Source organism: Leuciscus leuciscus (genome assembly GCF_965113295.1).
Source record: "Leuciscus leuciscus genome assembly, chromosome: 6".
Lineage (NCBI taxonomy): Eukaryota > Metazoa > Chordata > Actinopteri > Cypriniformes > Leuciscidae > Leuciscus > Leuciscus leuciscus.
Genome location: NC_138730.1, coordinates 46,691,715 through 46,716,315, shown reverse-complemented (window position 1 = coordinate 46,716,315; position 24,601 = coordinate 46,691,715). Strand labels below are relative to the sequence as shown.

General features: G+C 36.9%; 2 protein-coding genes and 1 long non-coding RNA gene across 5 annotated transcripts in view; 2 read left to right on the top strand and 1 right to left on the bottom strand.

Moving 5' to 3' along the window:
• LOC309501238 overlaps nt 1-24,601 on the top strand; it is a 235,852-nt gene that overhangs the window by 88,537 nt on the left and 122,714 nt on the right. The gene's annotated exons all lie outside the window — the stretch shown is intronic.
• On the top strand, nt 183-11,261 carry sf3a2 (splicing factor 3a, subunit 2). Of its 2 annotated transcripts, none has more exons than XM_082173218.1 (8): nt 183-249; nt 1,700-1,923; nt 2,262-2,308; nt 2,420-2,529; nt 3,454-3,503; nt 3,828-3,968; nt 7,703-7,771; nt 10,820-11,261. In XM_082173218.1, the coding sequence occupies exons 2-8, from the start codon at nt 1,726-1,728 to the stop codon at nt 11,081-11,083; spliced, it is 879 nt and encodes a 292-aa protein (XP_082029344.1). In that variant the 5' UTR covers nt 183-249; nt 1,700-1,725; the 3' UTR covers nt 11,084-11,261. The 2 variants fall into 2 exon arrangements, with proteins under 2 accessions (XP_082029344.1, XP_082029345.1); XM_082173219.1 differs by having other exon boundaries at nt 199-249; nt 1,703-1,923.
• On the bottom strand, nt 12,221-22,402 carry LOC309501174 (uncharacterized protein). 2 transcript variants are annotated; one of them, XM_082173240.1, is made up of 7 exons: nt 22,122-22,402; nt 20,523-20,632; nt 19,149-19,177; nt 18,953-19,016; nt 17,094-17,228; nt 16,462-16,550; nt 12,221-13,659 (listed from the first exon to the last, which is right to left on the bottom strand). In XM_082173240.1, exons 2-7 carry the CDS (start codon nt 20,623-20,625, stop codon nt 13,318-13,320), a joined length of 762 nt encoding a protein of 253 aa, XP_082029366.1. In that variant the 5' UTR covers nt 20,626-20,632; nt 22,122-22,402; the 3' UTR covers nt 12,221-13,317. The 2 variants fall into 2 exon arrangements, with proteins under 2 accessions (XP_082029366.1, XP_082029367.1); XM_082173241.1 differs by lacking the exons at nt 20,523-20,632; nt 22,122-22,402 and adding an exon at nt 19,292-20,490.

The window sequence follows — 24,601 nt, the reverse complement described above, 5'->3', positions numbered from 1 at the left end:
ATAACACGTTATTGTTCATGTTAATTTCAATATTTGATTTAGCAGTTTTAAGTACGCATTTTCTTCTTTTAGACTTAGCACAATCACAGTGTTTTTCTAAAGAAAAAACAGTCACTTGTAATGTAGCATTGCTATTGTGCTTTTTTTAAATAAAGTTGTGCGTGTCAAAATAACAGGAACAGGAAGTGCATCACTCGTCGCGCATGCGCATTACAACTGCGACGGCGGCAAGCGTGATCTGGACGTTAGGTAAATTTTCTTAAAATGAGGTTTTTGATACTAAATGATGCATATTTTCACTTAAAACCACCAAACTGATCTCGATCTTTTAATACACTTCAAGCGTTTGTTATTGTTCATTGAAAGTGCAGCTTTGGAGTCAATACGGCTCGATTCAGCTCTTTTACACACTAACTATTGTCTTATACATCATTATATTTATGCATGCTGCGTTATATTCTAGTTTAATTGATAAGTTAAACCGTACACGGGATCATATTGTACACTTATGCTTTTCTATTATTTTTATTCCATTCTGTTCTGTTAGTCAAGGTTTCTTGCTCTAAATACAGTCATCATTACTCTCTCTCTCTCTCTCTCTCTCTCTCTCTCTCTCTCTCTCTCTCTCAGACCTTTACAATCTAACAAGCTGGAACTTTCAGACTATTAACGTTATATGTAAGTCTAAAATAATCATAAACTGTTCTTTTATTATTGGCTACCATAATTTATGAAGATTGTTTGTAACCCCACTTCAGTAAATGATCGCGTATAATGAATAATTATTCATTATTATTACTTATTATGAATAAGTCGGTTATTCATTTTAATGTACCTTGTTTAAAAAGTACGCTGTATATAGTATAATTATTATAGGTAATATGACTAAAATAACAGGAAACCTTTCGATAGTGTAAACATTTTTTAGATCTAAGTCATACTTCAAAACAATGAATTTTAGCTGAATATCAGGAAATCAACAGGCTAAAGGCAAGTAAACACTGTAAAGTAAAATAAAAAGATCAATTGCACAAATAAATACAACTGAACAAAGATATAATCGAAGTGTTTTAAGATTTTCAGGTACAGAAACTAGTCAAATGTAGAATAACACTGCTCTTTAAAACATGTATATTACAAACATAGTTCATGTTTCTGTGTCTTTCTGTTGTTTGATTAGTGTTATCATAGAGACAGTAATATTAGCCATAGATCCACTATACTAATACACGTGTTTTCTTTCTCATCTGTTTACATTAAGACGATAACCGACTGTGTTTACGAGGATGTTTTGAGATTTGTGTGTGTGTGTGTGTGTGTGTGTGTGTGTTTGTCTGCTCAAGTCTTGAATGGTTTAACGTCATGTTAAAATGCACACGAGCCAGGGACGCCGGGAACATCTGGGGCCTTTAGCCTACTATTTTAATTTTTAATACTACATATTTGGACGTGCTACTCTGTTAGCGTACAGTTTTTCGCACACTATATAGTAGGGAAGTTTTTGATTTCTTCTTCTTGAACTTAAAGTTCAAACTCTTTCACTCTAAGAGATCAAGAATGCATCACATGTCCCCTTTAACTGTGTAAAATAACACTACGCTGTATTAATTAACTTCAGATTGGATTGTGTTGGTAATAGACACTAAGAATGCATCACATGTCCCCTTTAACCCTTTCCCTGTTCACTGGTTTCCTGCAGGAGTTGTGTGAGGAGGATCTGCCATCATGGATTTCCAGCACAGAGCCGGAGGGAAAACGGGCAGCGGCGGAGTCGCGTCGTCGTCCGAGAGTAACCGAGACCGGCGGGAACGACTGCGACAGCTCGCGCTCGAGACCATAGACATCAATAAAGATCCGTACTTCATGAAAAACCACCTGGGGTCTTATGAGTGTAAACTGTGTCTCACGCTTCACAATAATGAGGTAACATTAATGCTCTTTATGAACACCAATGTTGTTCAACTCGTCATGTTCTTCTGTGTTCCTCTGAGTGAGTTCACGTAGTGTAACAGCGCTGCGCTTCTGGGTCGTACGTCAGAACGGAGGCTCACTATTGGCCGACGCTGGTCATGTGTGTGATGATGCGTGTGATGCTGGCCAATAGTGAGCCTCCGTTCTGACGTGCGACCCTGAAGCGCTCAGAGGCTCACACAGAAGAACGTGAAGAGTTTAATAAAGTTGTTTTTTAACTAGCACTTTATGAACACGAATGTTTCGTTCACACTTAAATGTCAGATGTGTTTGTGATGTTTCTCTTGTAGGGAAGTTACCTCGCTCACACACAGGGCAAAAAGCATCAGTCTAACCTGTAAGTGCAGCATTCACACACACACACACACACACACACACACACACACATGATCATTAACGGGACGATGAGCAGGATCTTAATCGTGTCGTCTGTGCTCTTCTATTTTAGCGCGAGACGAGCCGCTAAAGAAGCGAAAGAAGCTCCGGCTCAACCGGCTCCAGAGAAGGTCAAGGTTGAAGTGAAGAAGTTTGTCAAGATTGGCAGACCGGGTTATAAAGGTGTGACTTTGAGCCTTATTCAGGGTTTCTGCGGGGCATTAAAAGTCATTAAATTGATTTTTTTTTGCAAAATTAAGGCCTTAAATGGCATTAAATTTAAATCTTACAGGCATTACAATTTGTTTAATATAGTTTTGAAGAGAATTTTATATTATCAATTTATTTAAATATAACCTTCATAATTAATCATTTTTATTTGGTGTCGCAAAATGTGTTCGTCAGTGTGACGGCTAATGCCACAAATATACCCGTGCGACTCGAGACTGGCTTTGTGATCCGGGGTCACGTTTCATATAAAGATGAAAGTTTTTGAAATATACTGTCTTTATGTTGGTTCTGCATTAATTTGGAGATTAACTGTGAAATTAATACATTATAAAATATATGAACTAAATATAAACCTACAAAATTTTATTTATTAATCGAGTTTTTTCTAATCGATTGACAGCACATAAAAATAAATATAAGGCATTAAATTAAATTTGAAGATGCCTGCAGAAACCCTGTTGTTTATAAAACATAAGTAGAATGATTATGATTGATTTCCGTTCATCGTTTAATCCGGTTCGTTTGCTTTATAGACGTTTCCCATTGACCACATTTACACGCACTCTCAGCTTATGCAATGTTGTGATTAGGGCTGCACAGTATATCAACATTATTGAAATATTGCATATGTATATATCGTGATCTGCATATCATGACGGCTTGCAATAACTGGTCCTGAACTAAAGTTTATTTTACACACTTAAAGCATTATCGTATCAAACATTGCATTATTTAATGAGTTATCGCATATCACATTTTTCTTCAACTTTACCTGATGCAAATACAAGACTTTGATCAAATTGATGTGATTACGCTCACAATTGTTGCAGCCATTATAACAAGTGTGCCTATTTATTTATATTTTTTTACCCATAGTAACAAAACAAAGGGATCCGGAGGTGGGACAGCAGAGTCTGCTTTTCCAGGTAAATCCAGTGGCCTGTTGCATGAACTGCTTGGACTAGTCTTAAAAGTGTCTTCTTCAAGACCTCTTAGCTGGTCAGACTAGTTGAAACCCTTGTGCTGTGTTAAAACTTGTGGTGTTCCCGGTCAAAAATAACCGGCCTGCAAAAAAATAGCTTATAAATCTCTCGTTATGCTTCATCATCACCAAATATTGTATTCAATCTTTTTGTCGACTTGTTTTCTTTCAATTAGGACCGGTTTTATATTTCTTTTTGGAGTTGATCGATCGTAGGCCTTATTTATCTGAGCTTTATTGACGACATAACCGGGTTCTTGTGTTTCAGATTGATTACCCAGAGATCGCAGAAGGCATCGGGCCGAGGCATCGCTTCATGTCCGCGTACGAGCAGAGGATCGAGCCTCCGGACCGGCGCTGGCAGTATCTGCTGTTCGCCGCTGAACCGTATGAAACCATCGCATTCAAGGTCCGTCCAATAACACATCCGTCTCGTGACACGAGGAGGCATTGTGGAACTACAGTCGGCAACATTTCACTGCAAAAAATTATATTCCTACTTAGTATTTTTGTCTTGTTTCCAGTCCAAATATCTAAAAATTCTTAAATCAAAATGCATTTACTAGATAAGTAAAATGCTTAAGATATTATGTCTTGTTTTCTGGTGGAAAAAATCCAAATGAAGTGAGTTTTTCCTTAAAACAAGCAAAATGATCCACCAATGGGGTCAGAAAAATAATCTTGTTTCCGTGTGAATAACAAGACATAATATCTTATGGCATTTTAATTATCTAGTAAATGTATTTTGATTTAAGAATTTTTAGATATTTGGACTGGAAACAAGACAAAAATACTACGAATATAATTTTTTTGCAGTGAAATGTTGACGACTGTAATTTAATCATTAGATTTAGCATTAGATTGGTTGTCAGTGTTGGGGAAAGTTACTTCTAAAACTAATGCGTTACGATATTGCCCTAGAAAAGTAACTAATTGCATTACTTAGTTTTTTTTTTTTTATGCAAAGTAATGCATTACGCTAATTGTGTTACGTTTCTCACCTGGGCTGGGCTTGCTCGTTTGTTTTTTAATAACAAAAAAAGTTATATTTTTGGTCAATGCAAAGGCCATTCCACATCAGAAGTGAACTGAACCAGCCTCATGCTGAAGGACCTGTACAGTAGAGGTCGATAAATGGGAAAACTTGCATTACTTATTTGAAAAAGTAGCACGATATTGGGGAAAAAACTGTACAGATATTGAATAATCAAATGTAAAATAACTGCATATCTTTACTGTATAAATTAAATATAATGAATCTTTGTTAAGGCTACAAAAGTAATTTTCTCTTTGTATTTTGTTGTTTGTTTAAGATTAATGATACAGACGGCTGCAGGAATATTAGGCTGCTGTCCCTTTAATGGTGCGTTCACACCGGACGCGAATAGTGCGTCAGGCGCGAGTGATTTCAATGTTAAGTCAATGCAAAGACGCGTAAAAAATTACTGCAGCGCGAATGAGGCGTAGAGCGAGGCGCGGTAGACGCGAATACGCCTCATTCGCATGTCAGGTTCGCGCGAATTGAGCGTCTGGCTCGTTACGCGCGAATGATTTTATGTAGTGCTTTTTGTGCATTCACGCGTTTGGCGCGAATTCGCGTCTGCCGCCCGAGTTGAAAAATCTGAACTTCTGTGTCAATTCGTGCCGCGTTAACCAATCAGGAGCCTGGTTGCTGCTGTCACGTGGTGAAGTGACAGTTTATAATGTTATTTTATGTTTGGCCTCAATCAATTATTTTGTAATATGACTAAAATGCACAACAAAGCAAATCTTTCACATAAAAACTCGATTTCAATATATGAGAGATACTCATTTTGTATTGAATGCTATTTATTCCATATCTATTCTAGATTATATGAAACATTATTAATCTAATGTAAAGACAACAAACACAATTTAGTGTATAAAAACAAAAAAAATATCACAGGACAGGTTTAACTTTTGGAGGCTGGCTCCATTTATTATCAAAACAAAAATAAATGACAGATTAGGTGGGTGCGGGCGAGGGTGAACCTCGTAGAGCGCGGGCTCGTCAGGCATAGACCACTCGAGGCCGAGGCCTTACGGCCTACGCTGTCCTCGTCAGCGTCCTCACCGTTAGGTCCACCAAACCTAGCTCCTGGAGCAAATTGTGAAACTCCTGAAACCCTCTGGAGTAGGGATGGGTACCGAAACCCGGTATTAAACGGGCCCCGGTGCTGAATTTTGAAAGACCGCTGGATCGTTAAGCTCGGACGTTATCGGTTCTGCTGTCGGTACTAGAGAAATTATGAAAGTACACGTGCTATTTTGCTATTAAGAAATTATTATCTTGCGAATTTAATCTCGCCAGCCACTTCTATATATAATAATATTGAACCATTTGTCTGTGATGCATTTTTGCTAAAGAGATAGAGAGAGTGTGTGTGTGTGTGTGTGTGTGTGTGTGTGTGTGTGTGTGTGTGTGTGTGTGTGTGTGTGTGTGTGTGTGAGAGAGAGAGAGCGATCTTTCACGCAAAGCCACGGCGCGCGCAACACAACAGCCCTGCTTAATGAGTGACGATGAGGACAGAACATTCAAAAGGCATTACTGAAATTAAAGCACTGGATATATAATTTGTATATTTGTTTTATTGTATACTTTTTTGTTTGACCATGTGTTTGTACTTTGTTTTTGGCGTCCTGTCTGTCTATATAAAACACAAAAGCCAGCACCCTTCTGCATAACATACATGTTTTATTTGTTTTGTTAAAGCATTGCTTTTTCTTTTGCTATAGATATTTATTTTACATTTCAAAATATAAAGCAATATTAATTATGTTCTAAATAATTTTTTCCCCTTTTTTTAATATAACAAAAAGAACCGATAAGAATACCGTTAAAGTACCGGATCGATAAGGAGTATCTGTAAGAGTAGTAATACCGTTAAAACCTTAACGATACCCATCCCTACTCTGGAGGGTCTGGTGGACCCGAGTACAGCGACGATGTCCCCTACGCAGCTGTTTCTGCTCTCCAGAGCATATACGAGCGGTGACTCTCTCGATTAATGCTAATGCTAATGCTCGATAAACATCTAAAAAAGACGGCCACCAACTGGTTTCGAAACTTTCGCCTCTGGATTTCGCCTCTGACGCGCGTACATTTCTTTTCAAACTTTTGTTTTTACGGGCGTCAATTTCGCTCTTGACGCGCGAATTAACACAAAGTGGTCAAGCGTATAACTAGACGCGGCAGGCGCAAATTTGACACGCTATTCGCGTCCGGTGTGAACGCGCAGTTAGACCGAATGCACTGATCCAATATAATGATACACACCCGTTTTCTTCCTCAGTTGTTTACGTTCACGTTAGCCATCCTGTGTTTGAGGATACTCACAGAGACATTGTGTGTGTATTTGTCCGTTCAAACGCAAATAGACGCATAAGAGAATGGATTTCGGTGTTCACTAATTGAGTTCTTTCGCATCTTTATGCTTTGCTTGAATGGTTTGAAATCGCTTGAACTGGCAGGAGCTAAAACACGTGCAAACGATACACTTACACTCTATGATGGTTAAAGTAATGCGTTACTCAAGTTACTTGTGATGTTTAAAATGTCACCAGCCCTATCAAAGTGTCCAGATGTTTTTATTTTTAATTTTTCTTTTTTTATACTATTAAAAAGTGATCAGTTGTAGACCTGAAATACTGATTTGAGTGGTTGTTGTTATTATTATATTAAATAGTAGAGAAAGAAAAATTATTTAAATTATTTAAAAAAAATTATAAATAAAAAATGTTTTTATTGAATAACATATTTTTAAATTACATATTTTTAGAATTTTATTTGGAATTTTATATTATCTGAAAGTTTCCGTTAAGAAAAAAAGTGTCCATTACAATGTCCAAAGCAATCGTTCTGGCAACAATATTACGTTTTTATGAAAGGAAAAAAGCTGGAATCTGTAGATTGACAGTTATTTCTATAGAATTCAATAAAAACGTACGTTATCATTTTCTTATTTAGTCTTTAAATGTCTTATTTTGTGTTTAAATAAGCAGCAATGTGTTTAACAAGAAGACACACAATGGCATTTAAATAATAATTCATCTAGGTATGTTTTAAAAACAGAATTGAACATGAGTTTTTGATGTTATTGCTTATTGTTGTCATATTTTCAGGTGCCCAGTCGAGAGATCGATAAAGCCGAGACCCGCTTTTGGACACACTGGAATAGGGAAACGAAACAGGTGAGAATGGATGGGAAAAAATTATTTGGAAGATCCATCGCTTTTTTCCTCATGCCAGAGTCCAGTATCTCTTAACCATGTTTTATTAAATTGTTATGGTTTAAGTTCTCTAAGGGGCCGATCACACCTGACGCGTTTTTTGCAGTGAGAGGCGCCTCTTTTCAATTGGTTTCCTATGGCAGCGAGCGTTTTGCGCGCTGTTTATGCGCCTGCTGCGCCTCGCGTTTTTGAAGTTGAAAAAAAAGCAACTCCAAGCGGAAAAAGCGCCCGACGTCATCGTTTTTTCCCACTGTCCAATCGAATGAATGGAGAGGCGGGCCTTCCGTTGTAGTGATGAAAGCTACAGCTGCTTGAACGCCCGGAGAGTGCGATGATGGAGGATAAACTTGTGGTGCTCTCGCGGGTTACCAGGAGCTTAACGCAGGCATGAAAACTCCTCACCTTTCGGCGAAATTCGCCGTTTTAAAACCTAAAAGGGTCACCTACGTGATTTGTGCAGATCCGATGAGAAAATGTTTATTGGGGGCAGGGGGGGGAGGAGGGGGAGGGGGGGACGTGGTCGAGGCCGAGGCCAGCATTTATCCCCTATAAAGTTACCATAAACTTCGCAGCTTTAAAAAACAATCATCATTCCTAATGCCGAAACATGACAGCCAACAGCCAATCCGAGTCAGAGTAACGTTAAGGCAGAAATGTTTTCAAAGTCTTTTACACCGCGAGTCTGACAACTGGACACACACACACACTGCCGAACAAAGAACCGCACGTCGGAAAGCAAGCCTGAGGTAAGTTAGTTTACAATGTTAACTGTGCTGTCAGATACAGACAGCGATGTTGCCAATGTCATTATTTTTAATTTTGACATAGAAGTGGGCGAGATGATATCGCGAGCGGGCGCGGGCGCCGTGAGCGCTGAGTGAGCAGGAACAAGTAGCAGTGTTATTCATTGCGCGGTTCGCGAGCCTCATGTTGCTCGCCAAGCTTTAATTTGTGGCTCGCATGGCGGTAAATAATACGGTGATATGATAGTGCATTCATTAGAGATATTTCATAAAAACATTAATAACAAGTACATAACCCGTTAAAAACTTAAAGTGTCAGCTCTATTACAAATAATTTCGATCGGATTGAAAGGGGTGGTTTATAGAGAGAACGTGAAAAAACTTGATCGATTGAAAACCGAAACTGAAAGGACGACGTATGACGCGCTGAACGAGCTGTTCTTCTCCTGATGAATAAAGTATCATATAAATGATTATCCTTTCATTCTATAATTCTCCTTTCACTCAGCATCTGTGAAGTGAAGCAGGACAACGGCTCACCAGTCCTTGTTTCAGATTATCATACAGACGTTTGGGGCATTTTTAATGCGTGATAAATAGTAGTAGTAAATAGTTTTTTTTTCCACACCCGATGAAACGCGTAGATCAGCGGCCCATTGGTTCTTTTCTTGATTTACACTGGGCTAGCCCAATCACATCTTTAATGTGAAGTATAGAAATATACTCTTTCAAGTATAGAAATTAGTACAAAACTAAATATGAAAGTTTCCTTTATTTTTCAGTGCATTTGTTTTACAATATATGGCTATTACTATCATGGGATTAATATTATAACTATTATTGTAGTAGTAATGTAGACAGACACTGTAACTAAAAGAGTTTTGAATTTTTCTTTGTTTAATTTGCACCAGATTGATGAATTTAACATTAAAAAGCAAAAAAAAATCTTACGGGGGAGCATGCCCCCGAACCCCCCTAGAGTGGTAGAGGTCCACTGACCACAGTGATCCAAAAATCCTGTGAGAAACACTGGTAATACAATGCCAATGCAGCTTACAGGTTTTGGGGGGGGTTCATCACTGTGGAGTTTAGTTAAATTCTATTAATAGGTGAGAATTTCATCTGTTCATGTTAACTCTCACACTTTACTCACTCATTACATTTATTTTTTTTTATTTTTTTTTTGCGAAAAAATGTATACCGGGGGGGGTCGGTATATATGCTGCATACTTCTCACCTTTTTTACCCCTGACCTGTTTTCATGCCTGTTAACGACTTCACGAACGTAACTACCACAATGTTAACAGAAAGTAAATAAAGTTAATAAAAGGCTGATTTGACATTTACTTGACTGACAGGACAGTTGTTTCAGTGGTTGCCTAGCAACATAAAAAACGCAGCGCACTGCTCGTCCTGTGTGATTGGGCAGTGCTGTGCACCTCGTGTTTTCGAACCTGAAAAACGCGTTAGCTGTGATCGGGGCCTAAGGAAATGATATCACTCGGCAAACACTTCAGAAAAATTTTCCTGCTTGAATGTTGATTATTCTCCATTGTTGCGGCTCCTCTCTTCCCAGTCTGTCAGTAACGCTCTGTTTACTTCCTGTCTCTATGAAGCCCCTCCTTCTGAAAAGCACACTGTGCTCTGATTGGTCGGCTGGAGCAGTGTGTTGTGATTGGTCGAGCGCTTCGAGTGTGTTTGGGAAATGCCCCGCCCCTTACCATAACCGCCAGTTTAACACACTACTAACTAACTCAACCAGGCCCCGCCCCTTTATTCTGCGTATGAATTATTATAATGAGGAATATTGTGAGGTGTTCGTTCCTGGAAGAAACTCAAGACTACAATGGAGGCATTTCAGGAGTTCAGGAACACTGACTCTGATATAGAGAAGAACTGGAGCTTCTTCATGATCAAACACAAAAGATGAACATAGTGTCGTTGTTACAGTGTAATTATATATTTAAGTACTGAGTAATATTGAGCAACTACATGTACTTACTATAGGGTTAGAGTAGGATTAGGGTTTGGTTGAGGGTTAGTTGCATGTAATTATGCATAATTTACTGTTATTACTATGGGAAGTACATGTAACTTGTAAAATAAAGTGTTACCAAATATTATAATTTTTTTGGTAACACTTTACGATAAGGTTTCATTGAGGTAAATACATGAGTTATTTCTTCTAAAGTGTTTGCACGCCATTAAAACACCAACCAACCATCTCTATTTCCTAAATGCTCAACCTCTCCTCCTTCTCTTCCAGTTCTTCCTGCAGTTCCACTTTAAGATGGAGAAAGCTCTGGCGGCTCCTCAGGGCCCGTCGGCTGGCGTGAAGCGTCCCCCGTCTCTGATCACGGGCCTCGGGCCTCGCTCCCTCAGCGACTCCATGCCGCCTCCACCCGGAGGGATCCCGGGAATGCCCCCCCTGCCCCCCGGAGCCCCTCACCCGCACCACATGCCCCCGCAGATGCCCCTGCCCCCCCACCTCAGGCCCCCGCTGCCCTCCGACGGCATGCATAACCTCTGAGTCCCGGAGGGTTAATTACGTGGACACGATTGCAAACCAGCGTTTCATGCGTTTAACCCTCAAAACATGTAGTTTTGTACATCTGAGGTCACAATCTCACTGCTCTTCTCCAATGATTGACTGTCCAAATGTTATTTTTATGTTTTTTTTTTATTATTAAAGTCAACATGAAACAGAAGTTGCACTAGTCTTTTCTTCCGTTTTGCCGTATATTCGAGTGAAACGCTTCTCAAACAAGAACAAATGTGACCCTTTTATATATTTTTGGGGTATTTTTAGTATACCCAAATGTTCTTCATTCAGGGACTACCAGTGACATTTATACAAATTTGAGTCTTACCGTTTTCGAATCCATTCAGCCGATCTCCGGGTCTGGCGGTACCACTTTTAGCATAGCTTAGCATAGAACATGACTATCATAGATTATGACGCAGCGCCTGAAAATAGGTCTTATAGGTTAGACAAACTTAGTCCCGGTCACGTTGGAAGTTACCGAGCTGGGGACTATTTTCAGGCGCTGCGTCATATCATTACGCCTGCTGGACTCATGGTACGTGTCACAGTGGGGCTCTGTGACTAGAGACTCTTATTTTGTGAAAGGACTTTTATTATGACACTGGATTGAGAACATACTATGCATACATACACTTTTCATACTAACATTACACATTATTTGTTTTGCGCAAATTTTAACACCAGTTAACGCAGATATGTGTGTGTCAATGATTGTGTGTTGTTTCTGTCCTCATCATGTCCTTTTTCTTTAGCTTAGCATTTACTGAGGCATTAATTTCACTATGTTGATTTATGTATTGTATCAAGAACTCAAACAAGACCGGTTACCATGTTAAATGTTTATTGTTTTCAATTATCCACTTGCATAATATAAATTGTCATACTTACGTACTGGAAAATTTTCCCATACCAAACAGACGAAACCCAGTCACAGTAACTGCCACCATTTTTAAATGTCTGTTTCCCGCCAATAGAAGGCACAGTTAATTGTTCTCATGTCTGAGGGGGAGACTGATGTTCTGTTTGATTCTTCGTTAAAAATTTAATTGAGTTTGTTTTGTTTCCAATGTTTGTATATTTTAGTATTATTCTAACAGTTTATGTCTTTATTACTGTTAGATCTTTTTTTCCCTAAATTTCTTTATTATCTTTAATTACTAAATGGTTTAGTCCAAGTGGGAGGGGCTTATCCTTTTTAAGAGGGCCTCTCAGTTAGGGAGCTCATAGAGTGAGTTGGTTGCTCGATTTTTGGGTAAATTTATTGGCATAGCCAAAATCTTTGCTTGCTGTTTATTTTTTTGGCTTCATGTAAATATGTAAATATCATTTGCACTCTACTGGAAAGTCTTTGTTTTTCACTTTTTGGGAATAAACACTGAACTTTGACTTCATCAGCACGTCACTTCTTTTTTACGCCTCCAACGGCCGGTATATTCAGAGCAGTGGTGCTGCAACTGCTTGAACATCTTTGGGGCCTCTTTGTGGCGGTACACCCCTGTCTCTGTTACAGTACGGCAGCAAAGTTTCTTCATTATTACGCAGGAATGAGAGTATAGTTCCTAGCCATATCAGCCTAGAAAATCGCAACTTTTCTTAGTACACGATGTAACTACAGAAGAGTCAAGTTTTAAATAGGAAAAAAAAATCTTATTTTTTTGAGAGAGATGCTAATGGTCCTGTCCGATTCAATGAGCTATGCTAAGCTATGCTAAAAGTGGTACTGCCAGACCCGGAGATCGGCTGAATGGATTCGAAAACGGTAAAACTCAACTCTTTAACTCCGGGGGAGCTGTAAAATGAGCCTATTTCCCCCCCAAAAAGTGGAGTATCCCTTTAAATGCTAATGCTCTTTTTACACACAGACTGAACACAATGAAGCATTGATTGGTTGAGCTAAACTGGTATTAGCTAATTGTGTAGTTAAATTTAACAGCTGACAGATATTCAACATAATTCATGTGTGAGACAGTCTAACAGAAGGACGGACAAAACCAGTCAAATATCAACTGAGTTCTGCTCATATTTCATTACCATTCTCTAAACTATAGCGAATACACTGATAATGATGAGAGAATAAATGTTGGCTTGACTGTAAAAGTGAATCTAACAAACGTGTCTAGAACATATTTCACTCTATAATCTAAAGACAGCTTTGCTAAAGATGATCAGCGTTATGATTATTTAGCATTTTCATGACATTTAATCACTTTCTGGCATCGTTACATCACGGCTTTGACTTTCACAGGCTTTTGCTTGCTCTCTTTCACTGGTTTCTTCAGTTTCTTCATCTCCTCTTCTTCTTCCTCTCTCTTCTTCTTGACCTTCATCTCTTTCTCTTTCCTCCTCGTCGGTCTCTCTTTGATCTCGTCTTCTCCTCGTCTTCCTCTCGCTCTACGCTCGGTGAATCGTGTTCCTCTGGTCTTCAGGAGCCGGAGGTCTGGAAGGGCCAGGTGTCTCAGGCTCCGGGAAACTCGCTCACGATTCGCTCTCTTGGATTTGCCAGAGCCTTCGTCATCATCATCAAACCACCAGAACAACAGTTCCCATAATGAAGAGTCCGGCTAAGAGGATCAATTCAAAGAGGTGAGTGATTATTATTTATACTCACAGATATTGCTCTGTGACATCTATCTATCTATATATCTATCTATCTATCTATCTATCTATCTATCTATCTGTCTGTTTTTTACATTTTTATTTCATGATGCAATGATGAATAGAAAGTTCAAAAGAACAGCATTTCTCTGAAATCTAAAGCTTTTGTAACATTAAACTCCACCGTTCAAAAGTTTGGGGTCAGTAAGAATTTTAATTTCATTTTTGGGGGAAAGAAATCAAATAAATCAATACTTGTATTCATCAAGGACGAGTTAAACTGATCAAAAGTTACATTAAAGACATTTATAATGTTAGAAAATATTCTGTTTTAAATAAATGCTGTTCTTTTGAACTTTCTATTCATCAAAGAATTTTGAAAAATTGTACACAACAGTTTTCAACATTGATAATAATCATAAATGTTTCTTGAGCATCAAATCCTCATATTAGAATGATTTGTGAAGGATCATGTGACACTGAAGACTGGAGTAATGATGCTGAAAATTCAGCTTTGATCACAGGAATAAATTACACTTTACTATATATTCACATAGAAAACAGATGATTTACATTACAATAATATTTCACAATATTACTGTTTTTGTTTGTATTTTTAATCAAATAAATGCAGCATTGGTGAGCAGAAGAGACTTATTTTAAAAACATAAAAACTCTTACTGACCCCAAACTTTTGAACGGTAGTGTATATTATGTAAACACAAACTTTTATTTTGTATGCGATTAATCGCGATTAATTTCTTCACAGCCCTAATATATATATATATACATATGAACTAAATTAATAACTTTTTTACAACAAAAATGAACCATTTCAACTGAAATGAACTTAAGCTGGACTGTTATTACTGTAAAGCTGCTGTATTATATATAGCGCTATATAAATAAAGGTGACTTGACCTCCGCAGTGAAATCTGTTCAGTATTTTTATAATATTATAACTATGTAATGGATAATCATTAAAGACAAACTGTACATTATCCTGCGTATTACACTCAAGCTCACCAAATAAATAAACACACAGATGTGAAATTATGATTTGAGTTTAAGTTATTTTATCATTTTATCTGTATGTTAGCTGCCTTCCGCTAAGAAAAATAGTCTGTTACAATGTACAAAAAAACAAGACAAACAATGAAATAATATTACAGGAATATTAATACTATGTTCTGAGATCATTTTTACTACATTAATAAACTGAGACGCAAGATGGCGCTAGTTGTGTGAAAGAAAGAAAAAGGCGTGAGTCTGCGGAGTGATACGGGACACGCGAATGTAGTGCTGGTCGATATTCAGCGGTTGACCAATCAGAATCATATGGAAGCTTGTTTCCGCCACAGAGTGAAAAATAAAAAAGGTAATTGCGACTTTTTAATCTCAGAATTACGTTATATAAAGTCGCAATTGCAGGTTATAAAGTCAGAATTGCATGATATAAAGTCACAACTGCAGGTTATAAAGTCAGAATTACGTGATATAAAGTCAAGAGAAATATACTTGAAATTCTGACTTTTCTCTCACAATTGCATGTTTATATCTCACAATTCTGACTTTATAATACGCAATTGGGAGATATAAAGTCAGAATTGCATGATATAAAGTTGCAATTGCGTGTTATAAAGTCAGAATTGTGAGATATAAACTATTCTGAGGTAAAAAATAAATAAAATAAAAAGTCCATATTTTTTTCCCTTAGAATTGGACTTTATATCTCACAATTGTGAGTTTATATCTTTATATCATATTATGAGAAAAATGTCAGAATTGCGAGATATAAATGTGCAATTATGTGTTATAAAGTCCGAATTGTGTGATATAAAGTCGCAATTGCGAGAAAGAAAGTCAGAATTCTGACTTTATTCACGCAATTCTGACTTTATATCACACAATTCTGACTTTATTCACGCAATTCTGGCTTTATATCTCGCAATTCTGACTTAAGACGCAATTGCGACTTTATTTCATGATAAATTAAGTCAGAATTGCGAGATGTAAACTCGCAATTGTGAGATAAAAAGTCGCAATTATCTTTTAAAATGTTTTATTCTTTGGTGGAAACAAGCTTCCATAGAATCAAGTATTCCAGAGACGCAAGGCAAAAAAAAAAAAAAAGAAGAAAAAAGTGAATCCCTTTTAACAGGAGTTGCGCTGTTTTTGCAGAGACAGCGGTGAAAGATGTCATTCGTTACGGGAGAATCGAGGCTCTTTGAAGTTATGAATCAAATGAAACAGTTCCTTGGTAAAATGATTCACTGTTTCGAATGTTGGAAAGTGTAAAACACTGCAAATGCAATGGAAACTCAGCCCAAACATATATAAATAATGACACATTATACAAACAAATTGCAAATGTTTTCATCTACATATAGGCTAATTACCATGAAATATTAAGACTCTGCAGTGTTTTATTAATTTGTAGTCCTAGGCAGGGCTTGGCAAACTAGTTCAATTAGAAGCAATTATTCTCCTTTTTGTATTATAGATGCATAAGTATTATTAAAATTCATAAGATTGATGAACCATCATCGCGATTCTGAAATGTTCCGATAACAGTATAACAGTATAAAGTCTCGTTAGCTGAAATCACGCGACTCTGAGGTCGATTCAAACCACTGATTTAAAACAACAGATTCATTCGTATCTGTTTTGAAAGCGCCCATTCCTACTTTACACAGAAAATGAGACCCGTTATTATTCAAGCCTGCATCTTTATACCTGTATATGCCTTGTGTTTGTTTTGTTCTCACCTCATGTGGTGTTATTTTCCCTCTTTTAATCAGATTGTGTCTCTCATTTAGTGCCGAGAGCTCTTCATCCTTACGGCCTCTGACGGCCTCTGTGAGGAGAAAACACCTGTCAATCATCAATCAATCAACACTTTTATTACAGACTCAGGGGCCAATTTTTAAAACACACCCAACATATAACAAAAACAATAAAAAATAAAAAATTCATGATCCGGCTTCTAGATTTGATGTTTCCAGAAGAGCCCCAGATGAGATTATCTTTTTATTTTTTATCTTTATTTTATTAGACATTAAGACAAACATGAAACATTAACAACTATAACAAGACATCCAAAAAGATAATAACTAGAAAGAAATTAGGTTTACAATTCATAAAAAAGAAAAGAAAAAGTGAAACAATAGGCAATATATATAGATATACTTCTATTGATTTAAATGGAAATGAAGAAAATAAACAAATAAATCATTAATTAGTACAGCATATACAATTTCAAAATTCAAGAAGCTTCAACTTTTTGGCGAATAAGATTGTATCTCAAACATTTAAACAGCCATTAAGACCTTCAGACAAGGTTTAGAATTATTTATTTTACTTTTATGAATATGAAATTGACCAAATTAAGATCACTTGCCGTGTATTCTCTGTAACCCGGAGGTCAGCAGGAGGATGGTAATGGCCACGATCAAACACCGGTTCAGTGTCACTCCTTCCCACGGCGTCTCGATCTGGGTCAGGTTCTGGATGGACAGAGCTTTGCGTAACGACGCTGGACAGAACAATAGAGACGCGATCATACACAGATACAGGTACATTCTAATCTAAACCTAATTAAAGTTCATATGAGCTGATATTACAGAACTCCTTAAATATGAGACAGAAGGAAACATTTAATTTATTTTTCTGGCAAAACTATTCCGTCCCTCGATAAACTTTGCGTTATATTTCAATGATTTTTTTGCAAAACTATTCCGTCCCTCGATAAACTTTGCGTTATATTTCAATGATTTTTATCGCAAAACTATTCCGTCCCTCGATAAACTTTGCGTTATATTTCAATGATTTTTATCGCAAAACTATTCCGTCCCTCGATAAACTTTGTGTTATATTTCAATGATTTTTATCGCAAAACTATTCCGTCCCTCGATAAACTTTGCATTATATTTCAATGATTTTTATCGCAAAACTATTCCGTCCCTCGATAAACTTTGCGTTATATTTCAATGATTTTTATCGCAAAACTATTCCGTCCCTCGATAAACTTTGCATTATATTTCAATGATTTTTATCGCAAAACTATTCCGTCCCTCGATAAACTTTGCGTTATATTTCAATGATTTTTATCGCAAAACTATTCCGTCCCTCGATAAACTTTGTGTTATATTTCAATGATTTTTATCGCAAAACTATTCCGTCCCTCGATAAACTTTGCATTATATTTCAATGATTTTTATCGCAAAACTATTCCGTCCCTCGATAAACTTTGCGTTATATTTCAATGATTTTTATGGCAAAACTATTCCGTCCCTCGATAAAGTTTGCGTTATATTTCAATGATTTTTATCGCAAAACTATTCCGTCCCTCGATAAACTTTGCGTTATATTTCAATTATTTTTATAGCAAAACTATTCCGGCCCTCGATAAACTTTGCGTTATATTTCAATTATTTTTATAGCAAAACTATTCCGTCCCTCGATAAACTTTGCGTTATATTTCAATGATTTTTTCACAAAACTATTCCGTCCCTCGATAAACTTTGCGTTATATTTCAATTATTTTTATCGCAAAACTATTCCGTCCCTCGATAAACTTTGCGTTATATTTCAATGATTTTTATGGCAAAACTATTTGTCCCTGTCCTCGAGAAAGTTTGCGTTCGCTCGCAAAATATTTTCCCAAAATATTTACGTTCCCCAGATAAACTTTGCATTATATTTCAATGTTTTTTTTTCAACAAAACTATTGTGTCCCCAGAGAAACTGCGTTCGGTCGCGAAATATTTATGTTCCCCTGATAAACTTTGCGTTATATTTCAATGTTTTTTCTCGCAAAACTATTCTGTCCCCGGGAAACTTTGCGTTCGCTTGCAACAGTTTTTTTAGGTAGGAGGGTAGGAGGAAAAACTATATTCGAAAAAGGGTTTTCAAAAGGGTAAAAATTGTGAAAAGTAAATATAATAAAAACTGATAATAAATAATAGTAAAAGATACATTTAACTAAGTAATAATACAAATAAAATGTAAATTAAAAAAATATTAAAATAATTCAAACTGATTCAAATCTAACAGTAGAGTACTATTGTAAATTATTTTTTTTACTTAAACATATTTTTCATAGGAGTGAACTAGAACTTGATGGACTAGAACTGGATGAACTAGAACTGGATGAACTAGAACTGGATGGACTAGAACTAAACACCATTGAAGCCAAGAAGAGAGTAAAAGTGCAAACGAGCATGAATTAGTGTTTTGCAGGGGATCCGGGTGACATACTGGCGCCAGAGACAGGATGTTCCCGGGGAATCATCTTCGGGACTTGCTGGACGATTGGAGCCTCCTGTAGGACACAGAAGCTTTATTAATGTAACTGTACACGTCTGTGTTAAAGGTTATGTTCAGATGTGTTGGCTTTAAACAGGCCATGAATGTGTGACTGTGATCTCCAGCTGTCATGTGATATCAGACTCACCTCTCGCAGCCTCCTCTGAGCGTACATCTCTATAAACAACAACAGATCACACTGACATGACTATCTTACCGTAGAATAAATACATTGCAGTAATTTTAATGTGTAAAAATGCTCAGGGAGACATTAATAGATTTAAACAGGACCTATTACACCCTTTACGAAGTCGTGATTGTGTTTTCAGGCTCTCCTAGAACAGGTTTTCCTGCTTGAATGTTGATTATTCTCCTCATATTCTCCATTGTTGCGGCTCCTCTCTTCCCAGTCTGTCAGTAACGCTCTGTTTACTTCCTGTCTCTATGAAGCCCCTCCTTCTGAAAAGCACACTGTGCTCTGATTGGTCGGCTGGAGCAGTGTGCTGTGATTGGTCTGGAGTGTATTTTGGAAATGCCAATCATAACCGCCAGTTGCTCTTACCATAACCGCCAGTTCAACACACTATAACTAACTCAACCAGGCCCCGCCCCTTTATTCTGCGCATTAATTATTATAATGAGGAATATTGTGACATGTTCGTTCCCGGGAGAAACTCAAGACTACAATGGAGGCGTTTCAGGAGTTCAGGAACACTGACTTAGAGAATTAGTTTACACAACAATTATGTACTAAAAGCAGGAAAAGTTTTCTTCCTTTTTTTCTTCTTTTTTTTGTACAGACGCCAAAGTTGTCAAAATGCAAAAAAAAAGCTGTATTCTGCTGTTAGGCCAGTAGATGGCGATGTCACTTTGTGCTCTTGTAGACTGAACATGTGACACACATGCGCATGATGTCGCCGTTTTCACAAATTCGTGTTTTTGTAGTTTACAGAGTCGATAACGATATCGCTTTCAAGATCTTGCACTTTGAAACCCGTTTTTTCAAAAGTTTGCTTTTTCAGGCCCTCAAAACGCTGTTGTCGTGTTAATGAACAACCAAAACACATTAAAAATATATAGTTTTTAGTTAAAAATGGAAAAAAGCCACTCTTTATCAAACAATGCAGGTGATTTTATTGTACAATACAATACTATCAGTTATTTAAGAATAAACTTACCTTCATAATTTACAGTAAAAATTTATTTGCATCAAGAAACTGCATGAACTTTTACAGTAAAGTATTTTTTGAAGAGCAAGTCACACTATAGGCTGTATGTTTAGAGAGGGCTGTTGGACGGTGTCGTGTGTCTCGTGTCGGCCAAGGTTATTGTGTTGTATTATTAGACTCACTGTTCACTTTAACACCACAAATAGTGTTGATGCCCTGATCTTAATTTAGAATGAACACTTTGCTTCCAAGACATCTTGATTCCTGAGGATTTATATTAATGTTTCTTCTTATATTAATGCAAACTTCTCTGCTTGTTTGCAATGCATTTGCTCAGCGAGATCATTTTGTACCTGCTCTGCTTCCGGCTCGCGCTTGTCTGATGGGTTTCGGAGGAGGAACGTCTTGCACTGGTTTTCCAAGCTCTTCCTCAAATGTCTCGAAGCTTTCATCCATAACTCACCTGATAGAGAGAGGAGAGGCACATTAAACTCCAGATGTGCGATGAAACATCTCAAACTGCTGAGGTGAATATTTGATCCTTTCAGAGCTTCAATACAGAGACCCTGTGAAATCACACCATCTAAACAAATATTTCAAATTTGGGTAAAAATGTATATATATACTATATATATAGTGCTTTTCATAATACACAGTTTAAAAGCAGCTTTACAGGAACTCATGATGATAATGTTTGATATCTTCAGGACGTTTATCAGATTAGAGCTGGACGATAATATCATTTACAATACTTTTTGCAACAATATAAACAATCAAGCAGTTTAGATTTGCTATATATCGCCCTATATGTGAGTGTACTGTAAATATGAGGATAAAGTTGGACAAACTTATATATGCAAATTTACATAAAGAGCAATAAAACACCATAAAAAATTAAAGATAAATTGCATTTCTATGTTAATACAATGCAACAGTGTATTTTCGTATTTAAGCTTCATGCATTGTGAAAAAAATATCCAGGGTTTCCAGTGTCATAGAAAATTTGAAAGATTTAAATAAAAAAAATTGTGATTTATAAAACTATTTTGTAAATTAGGCCGTGCTCTAAAATATTTAATTTTATAGTAAAAAAAAAAAAAAAAAAAGTATCATTAAATAATATATCCATATAAAATATATTTTTTTATAATCCAGACTGGAAAAGCGTATTAAGGAGCAATTTATTATTTATAATGAACATGTCAAAAAACACTGTAAATCTGGTAGCACTTTAGAATAAGGTCCTATTAGTTAACATTAACTTTGACCAACCATGAGCAATACATCTGTTAGTGTTTATTAATCTTTAATGTTAATAAATACACTGTTAGTTCATGTTAACTCTGGTCCGTTACAATTATATTAACAGATGCAACTTTGGTTTTGAATGATGTATCAGTAAATGTAGACATTAATTAAATGCTTTAGAAGTATTTTTCAATGTTAGTTCTTGTTAACAGCCTTACTGCCATAATTAAGCTTTATTTCTATCGCAAAGCAATAAACAGGAGAATAATGATCAATGACACAAACAAAACGACAATAGTGTAATTATTCAGATTAATTCAGTTCAGCTTTCTAATCATTATGCAAATGTTTCTTGTACAACATCAGTCCTAAAATAACTTAATTGTCCCTTCAGTTAGAACAGTGTCGTTTAAGTTAATAACTAATGATTTTTACAACTTTATCTGAACAATAACTTTATTCTAGATCTGCTGTAAAGCCTAAACACTCTCTGTTACTGTAATCTATTATCACTGTAAAGCTGCTGTGAAACACTCTATATTGTTAAAGCGCTGTATAAATGAAGGAGACTTGACTTGACAGCAACAAGTTTCAGTTCAGCATTGAAAATCCCTTTCTAATTGTTATGCAAATTTTTCACACACAACATCAGTCCTAAAATAACTCATTGGACTTCACCTTTGACCCCTGTAACTTAGGCTTACCTGTGTGAAGGTGAGCAGGAGAGCCGAGGAGGAGCAGTCGGAGTATGAGAGCGCTGATCCACCACGGGTAGGACACACACACACACACACACACACACACACACACACACACACACACACACACACACACACACACACACACACACACACACACACACACACACACACACACACACACGTGACAGACATGCACAGGTGCAGCAGGATGTAAAAACAAAGCGTGCCATTACAGGACACTGATAATTCCCTGGGATGAAATGTGATTTATTTATGATGCCTGTCAGGAGTCTTTGCATTACAGCGGCATCTGAAATATTCATCACAGAAGGCTAAACACTGTAACTATAACCTATACACCCCTTGATGTTGTTTCTAGAACAGGTTTTCCTGCTTGAATGTTGATTATTCTCCTCATATTCTCCATTGTTGCGGCTCCTCTCTTCCCAGTCTGTCAGTAACGCTCTGTTTACTTCCTGTCTCTATGAAGCCCCTCCTTCTGAAAAGCACACTGTGCTCTGATTGGTCGGCTGGAGCGGTGTGTTGTGATTGGTCGAGCGCTTCGAGTGTGTTTGGGAAATGCCCCGCCCCTTACCATAACCACCAGTTTAACACACTACTAACTAACTCAACCAGGCCCCGCCCCTTTATTCTGCGCATGAATTATTATAATGAGGAATATTGTGACGTGTTCGTTCCCGGAAGTAACTCAAGACTACAATGGAGGCATTTCAGGAGTTCAGGAACACTGACTCTGATATAGAGAATTAGGGTACGTTTACACGACAATTATGTACTAAAAGCAGGAACATTTATATATATATAAAAAATAAATAATTGTGTACAGTCGACAAAGTTTTTAAAATGACACGGATTTTCAAAAATGATTAAAATCTCTGTATTCTGCTGTTAGGCCAGTAGATGGCGATGTCACTTTGTGCTCTTATAGACTGAACATGTGATACGTATGCGCATGATGTCGCCGCTTTCAAAAACTTGCACTTTGAAACCTTTTTTCAAAAGTTTGTGTTTTCAGGCCCTCAAAACGCTGTTGTTGCGTAAATGAACGGCCAAAATTAATAAAAAGTTTTCTGTTTTTAGTTTAAATGTTGTCGTGTAAACGGCGGCCCCTTATATATAGAAACTGATATAGAATACTAATAAAAACTATATGACTTAATACATTTTTTAAAATGGCATAAACACAACAAAATTACTATAAATAAACAAAATTACTTTCACTAAAATTAAAATTGAGAGTATAAAAAATAAAAACTGATTAAAAATATGAATAGTGTCTCAGTGATACTAAAACAACACTGAGCAAGTTTTGTCAATTATGTGATGTTTCCTGGTGTTCCTGGTTTGTGAATGAAATGAAAAGCGACTTCCTTGTATAAATGAACTGTCAATCTCACACTGAGCAATGACTTTAGCTCATAATCCGTTCATGCATGAAGAGAAAAGGTAGAACAAATCAAACCAGACACTTTATGAATATTTGTAACATTTATTTGTATTTGTATAATGCATCAGTTGCATAATTGTGATGCTATTAAGGGAGAGAAATAGACATCGTCATCATTTCCTCACCCTCAAGTTATTCCAAACTTCTGCTGAACACAAAAGAAGATATTTTGAAGAATGTCACTTGATTGGACCCCATTGACTTCTATTGTATGGAAGAATAAAAAATGCTATGGAAGTCAATGGGGTCCAATCAAGTGACATTCTTCAAAATATCTTCTTTTGTGTTAAGCAGAAGTTTGGGACAACTTGAGGTTGAGGAAATGATGATGATGTTCATGTTTGGGTGATCTATCTCTTTAATCTGTGTTTAATATGAAGAGAGTCGTCCACTAGAGGGCGCTGTGAGTCCATAAACTCAGTTAAATCTACAGATCAACAAATCTGACCTGAATTTGACTGTTCTGCAGCAACAGAAAATGATACTAAAATATAAGCGAGCATGAGCTGAATACTAATGTTTGTGTGTATTAACACATCACAGGACTGTTTTGTTTTGGTGGTAATAGTGAAATTCTCTGTGCTTCTTCCATGTGTGATGTTACAGGTCTTTGTAGAGGTGCATTACCCTTCATGGCTGACTTCACTACGACTCAGAGGTAGATGCGTTCACAGTCTGCTCTCGTTAAACGTTGTGTTAAGAGGGTGAGACAGTATCTGAGGTTTTGCAGAAGGGGAAATGGCGTCTCTGCGTGACCTTTCCCGGCACAGAACGAGTCCTCGCTGTCACTGTCTGAGCTTGTTCATTCTCGGTGCATTCAGACGGGTTTATGTCGCAGGAAAACCTTCTTTGCAAGAACAGTGAACATTGTTGTTGCCATTTCACAGATATTTCTCATCCGAACAGTGTTCGTTCAGTAACTCCAGCTGATCTGATCCTGAAACATTATATTATCACACTGCATGTAGATCAACAATAAAAATAAAAAATAAAATATTTTTTTAACCCAACCCGT

Coding starts and splice junctions, on each gene's coding strand:
- sf3a2 (XM_082173218.1), top strand. CDS start 1,726: ATGGATTTCCAGCACAGAGCCGGAGGGAAAACGGGCAGCGGCGGAGTC. Junction 1,924..2,261: donor TCACGCTTCACAATAATGAG/GTAACATTAATG, acceptor TTTCTCTTGTAG/GGAAGTTACCTCGCTCACAC. Junction 3,504..3,827: donor AGCAGAGTCTGCTTTTCCAG/GTAAATCCAGTG, acceptor CTTGTGTTTCAG/ATTGATTACCCAGAGATCGC.
- LOC309501174 (XM_082173240.1), bottom strand. CDS start 20,625: ATGGATGAAAGCTTCGAGACATTTGAGGAAGAGCTTGGAAAACCAGTG. Junction 19,178..20,522: donor GCGAGCCGGAAGCAGAGCAG/GTACAAAATGAT, acceptor TGTTGTTTATAG/AGATGTACGCTCAGAGGAGG. Junction 16,551..17,093: donor CGGGTTACAGAGAATACACG/GCAAGTGATCTT, acceptor TTCTCCTCACAG/AGGCCGTCAGAGGCCGTAAG.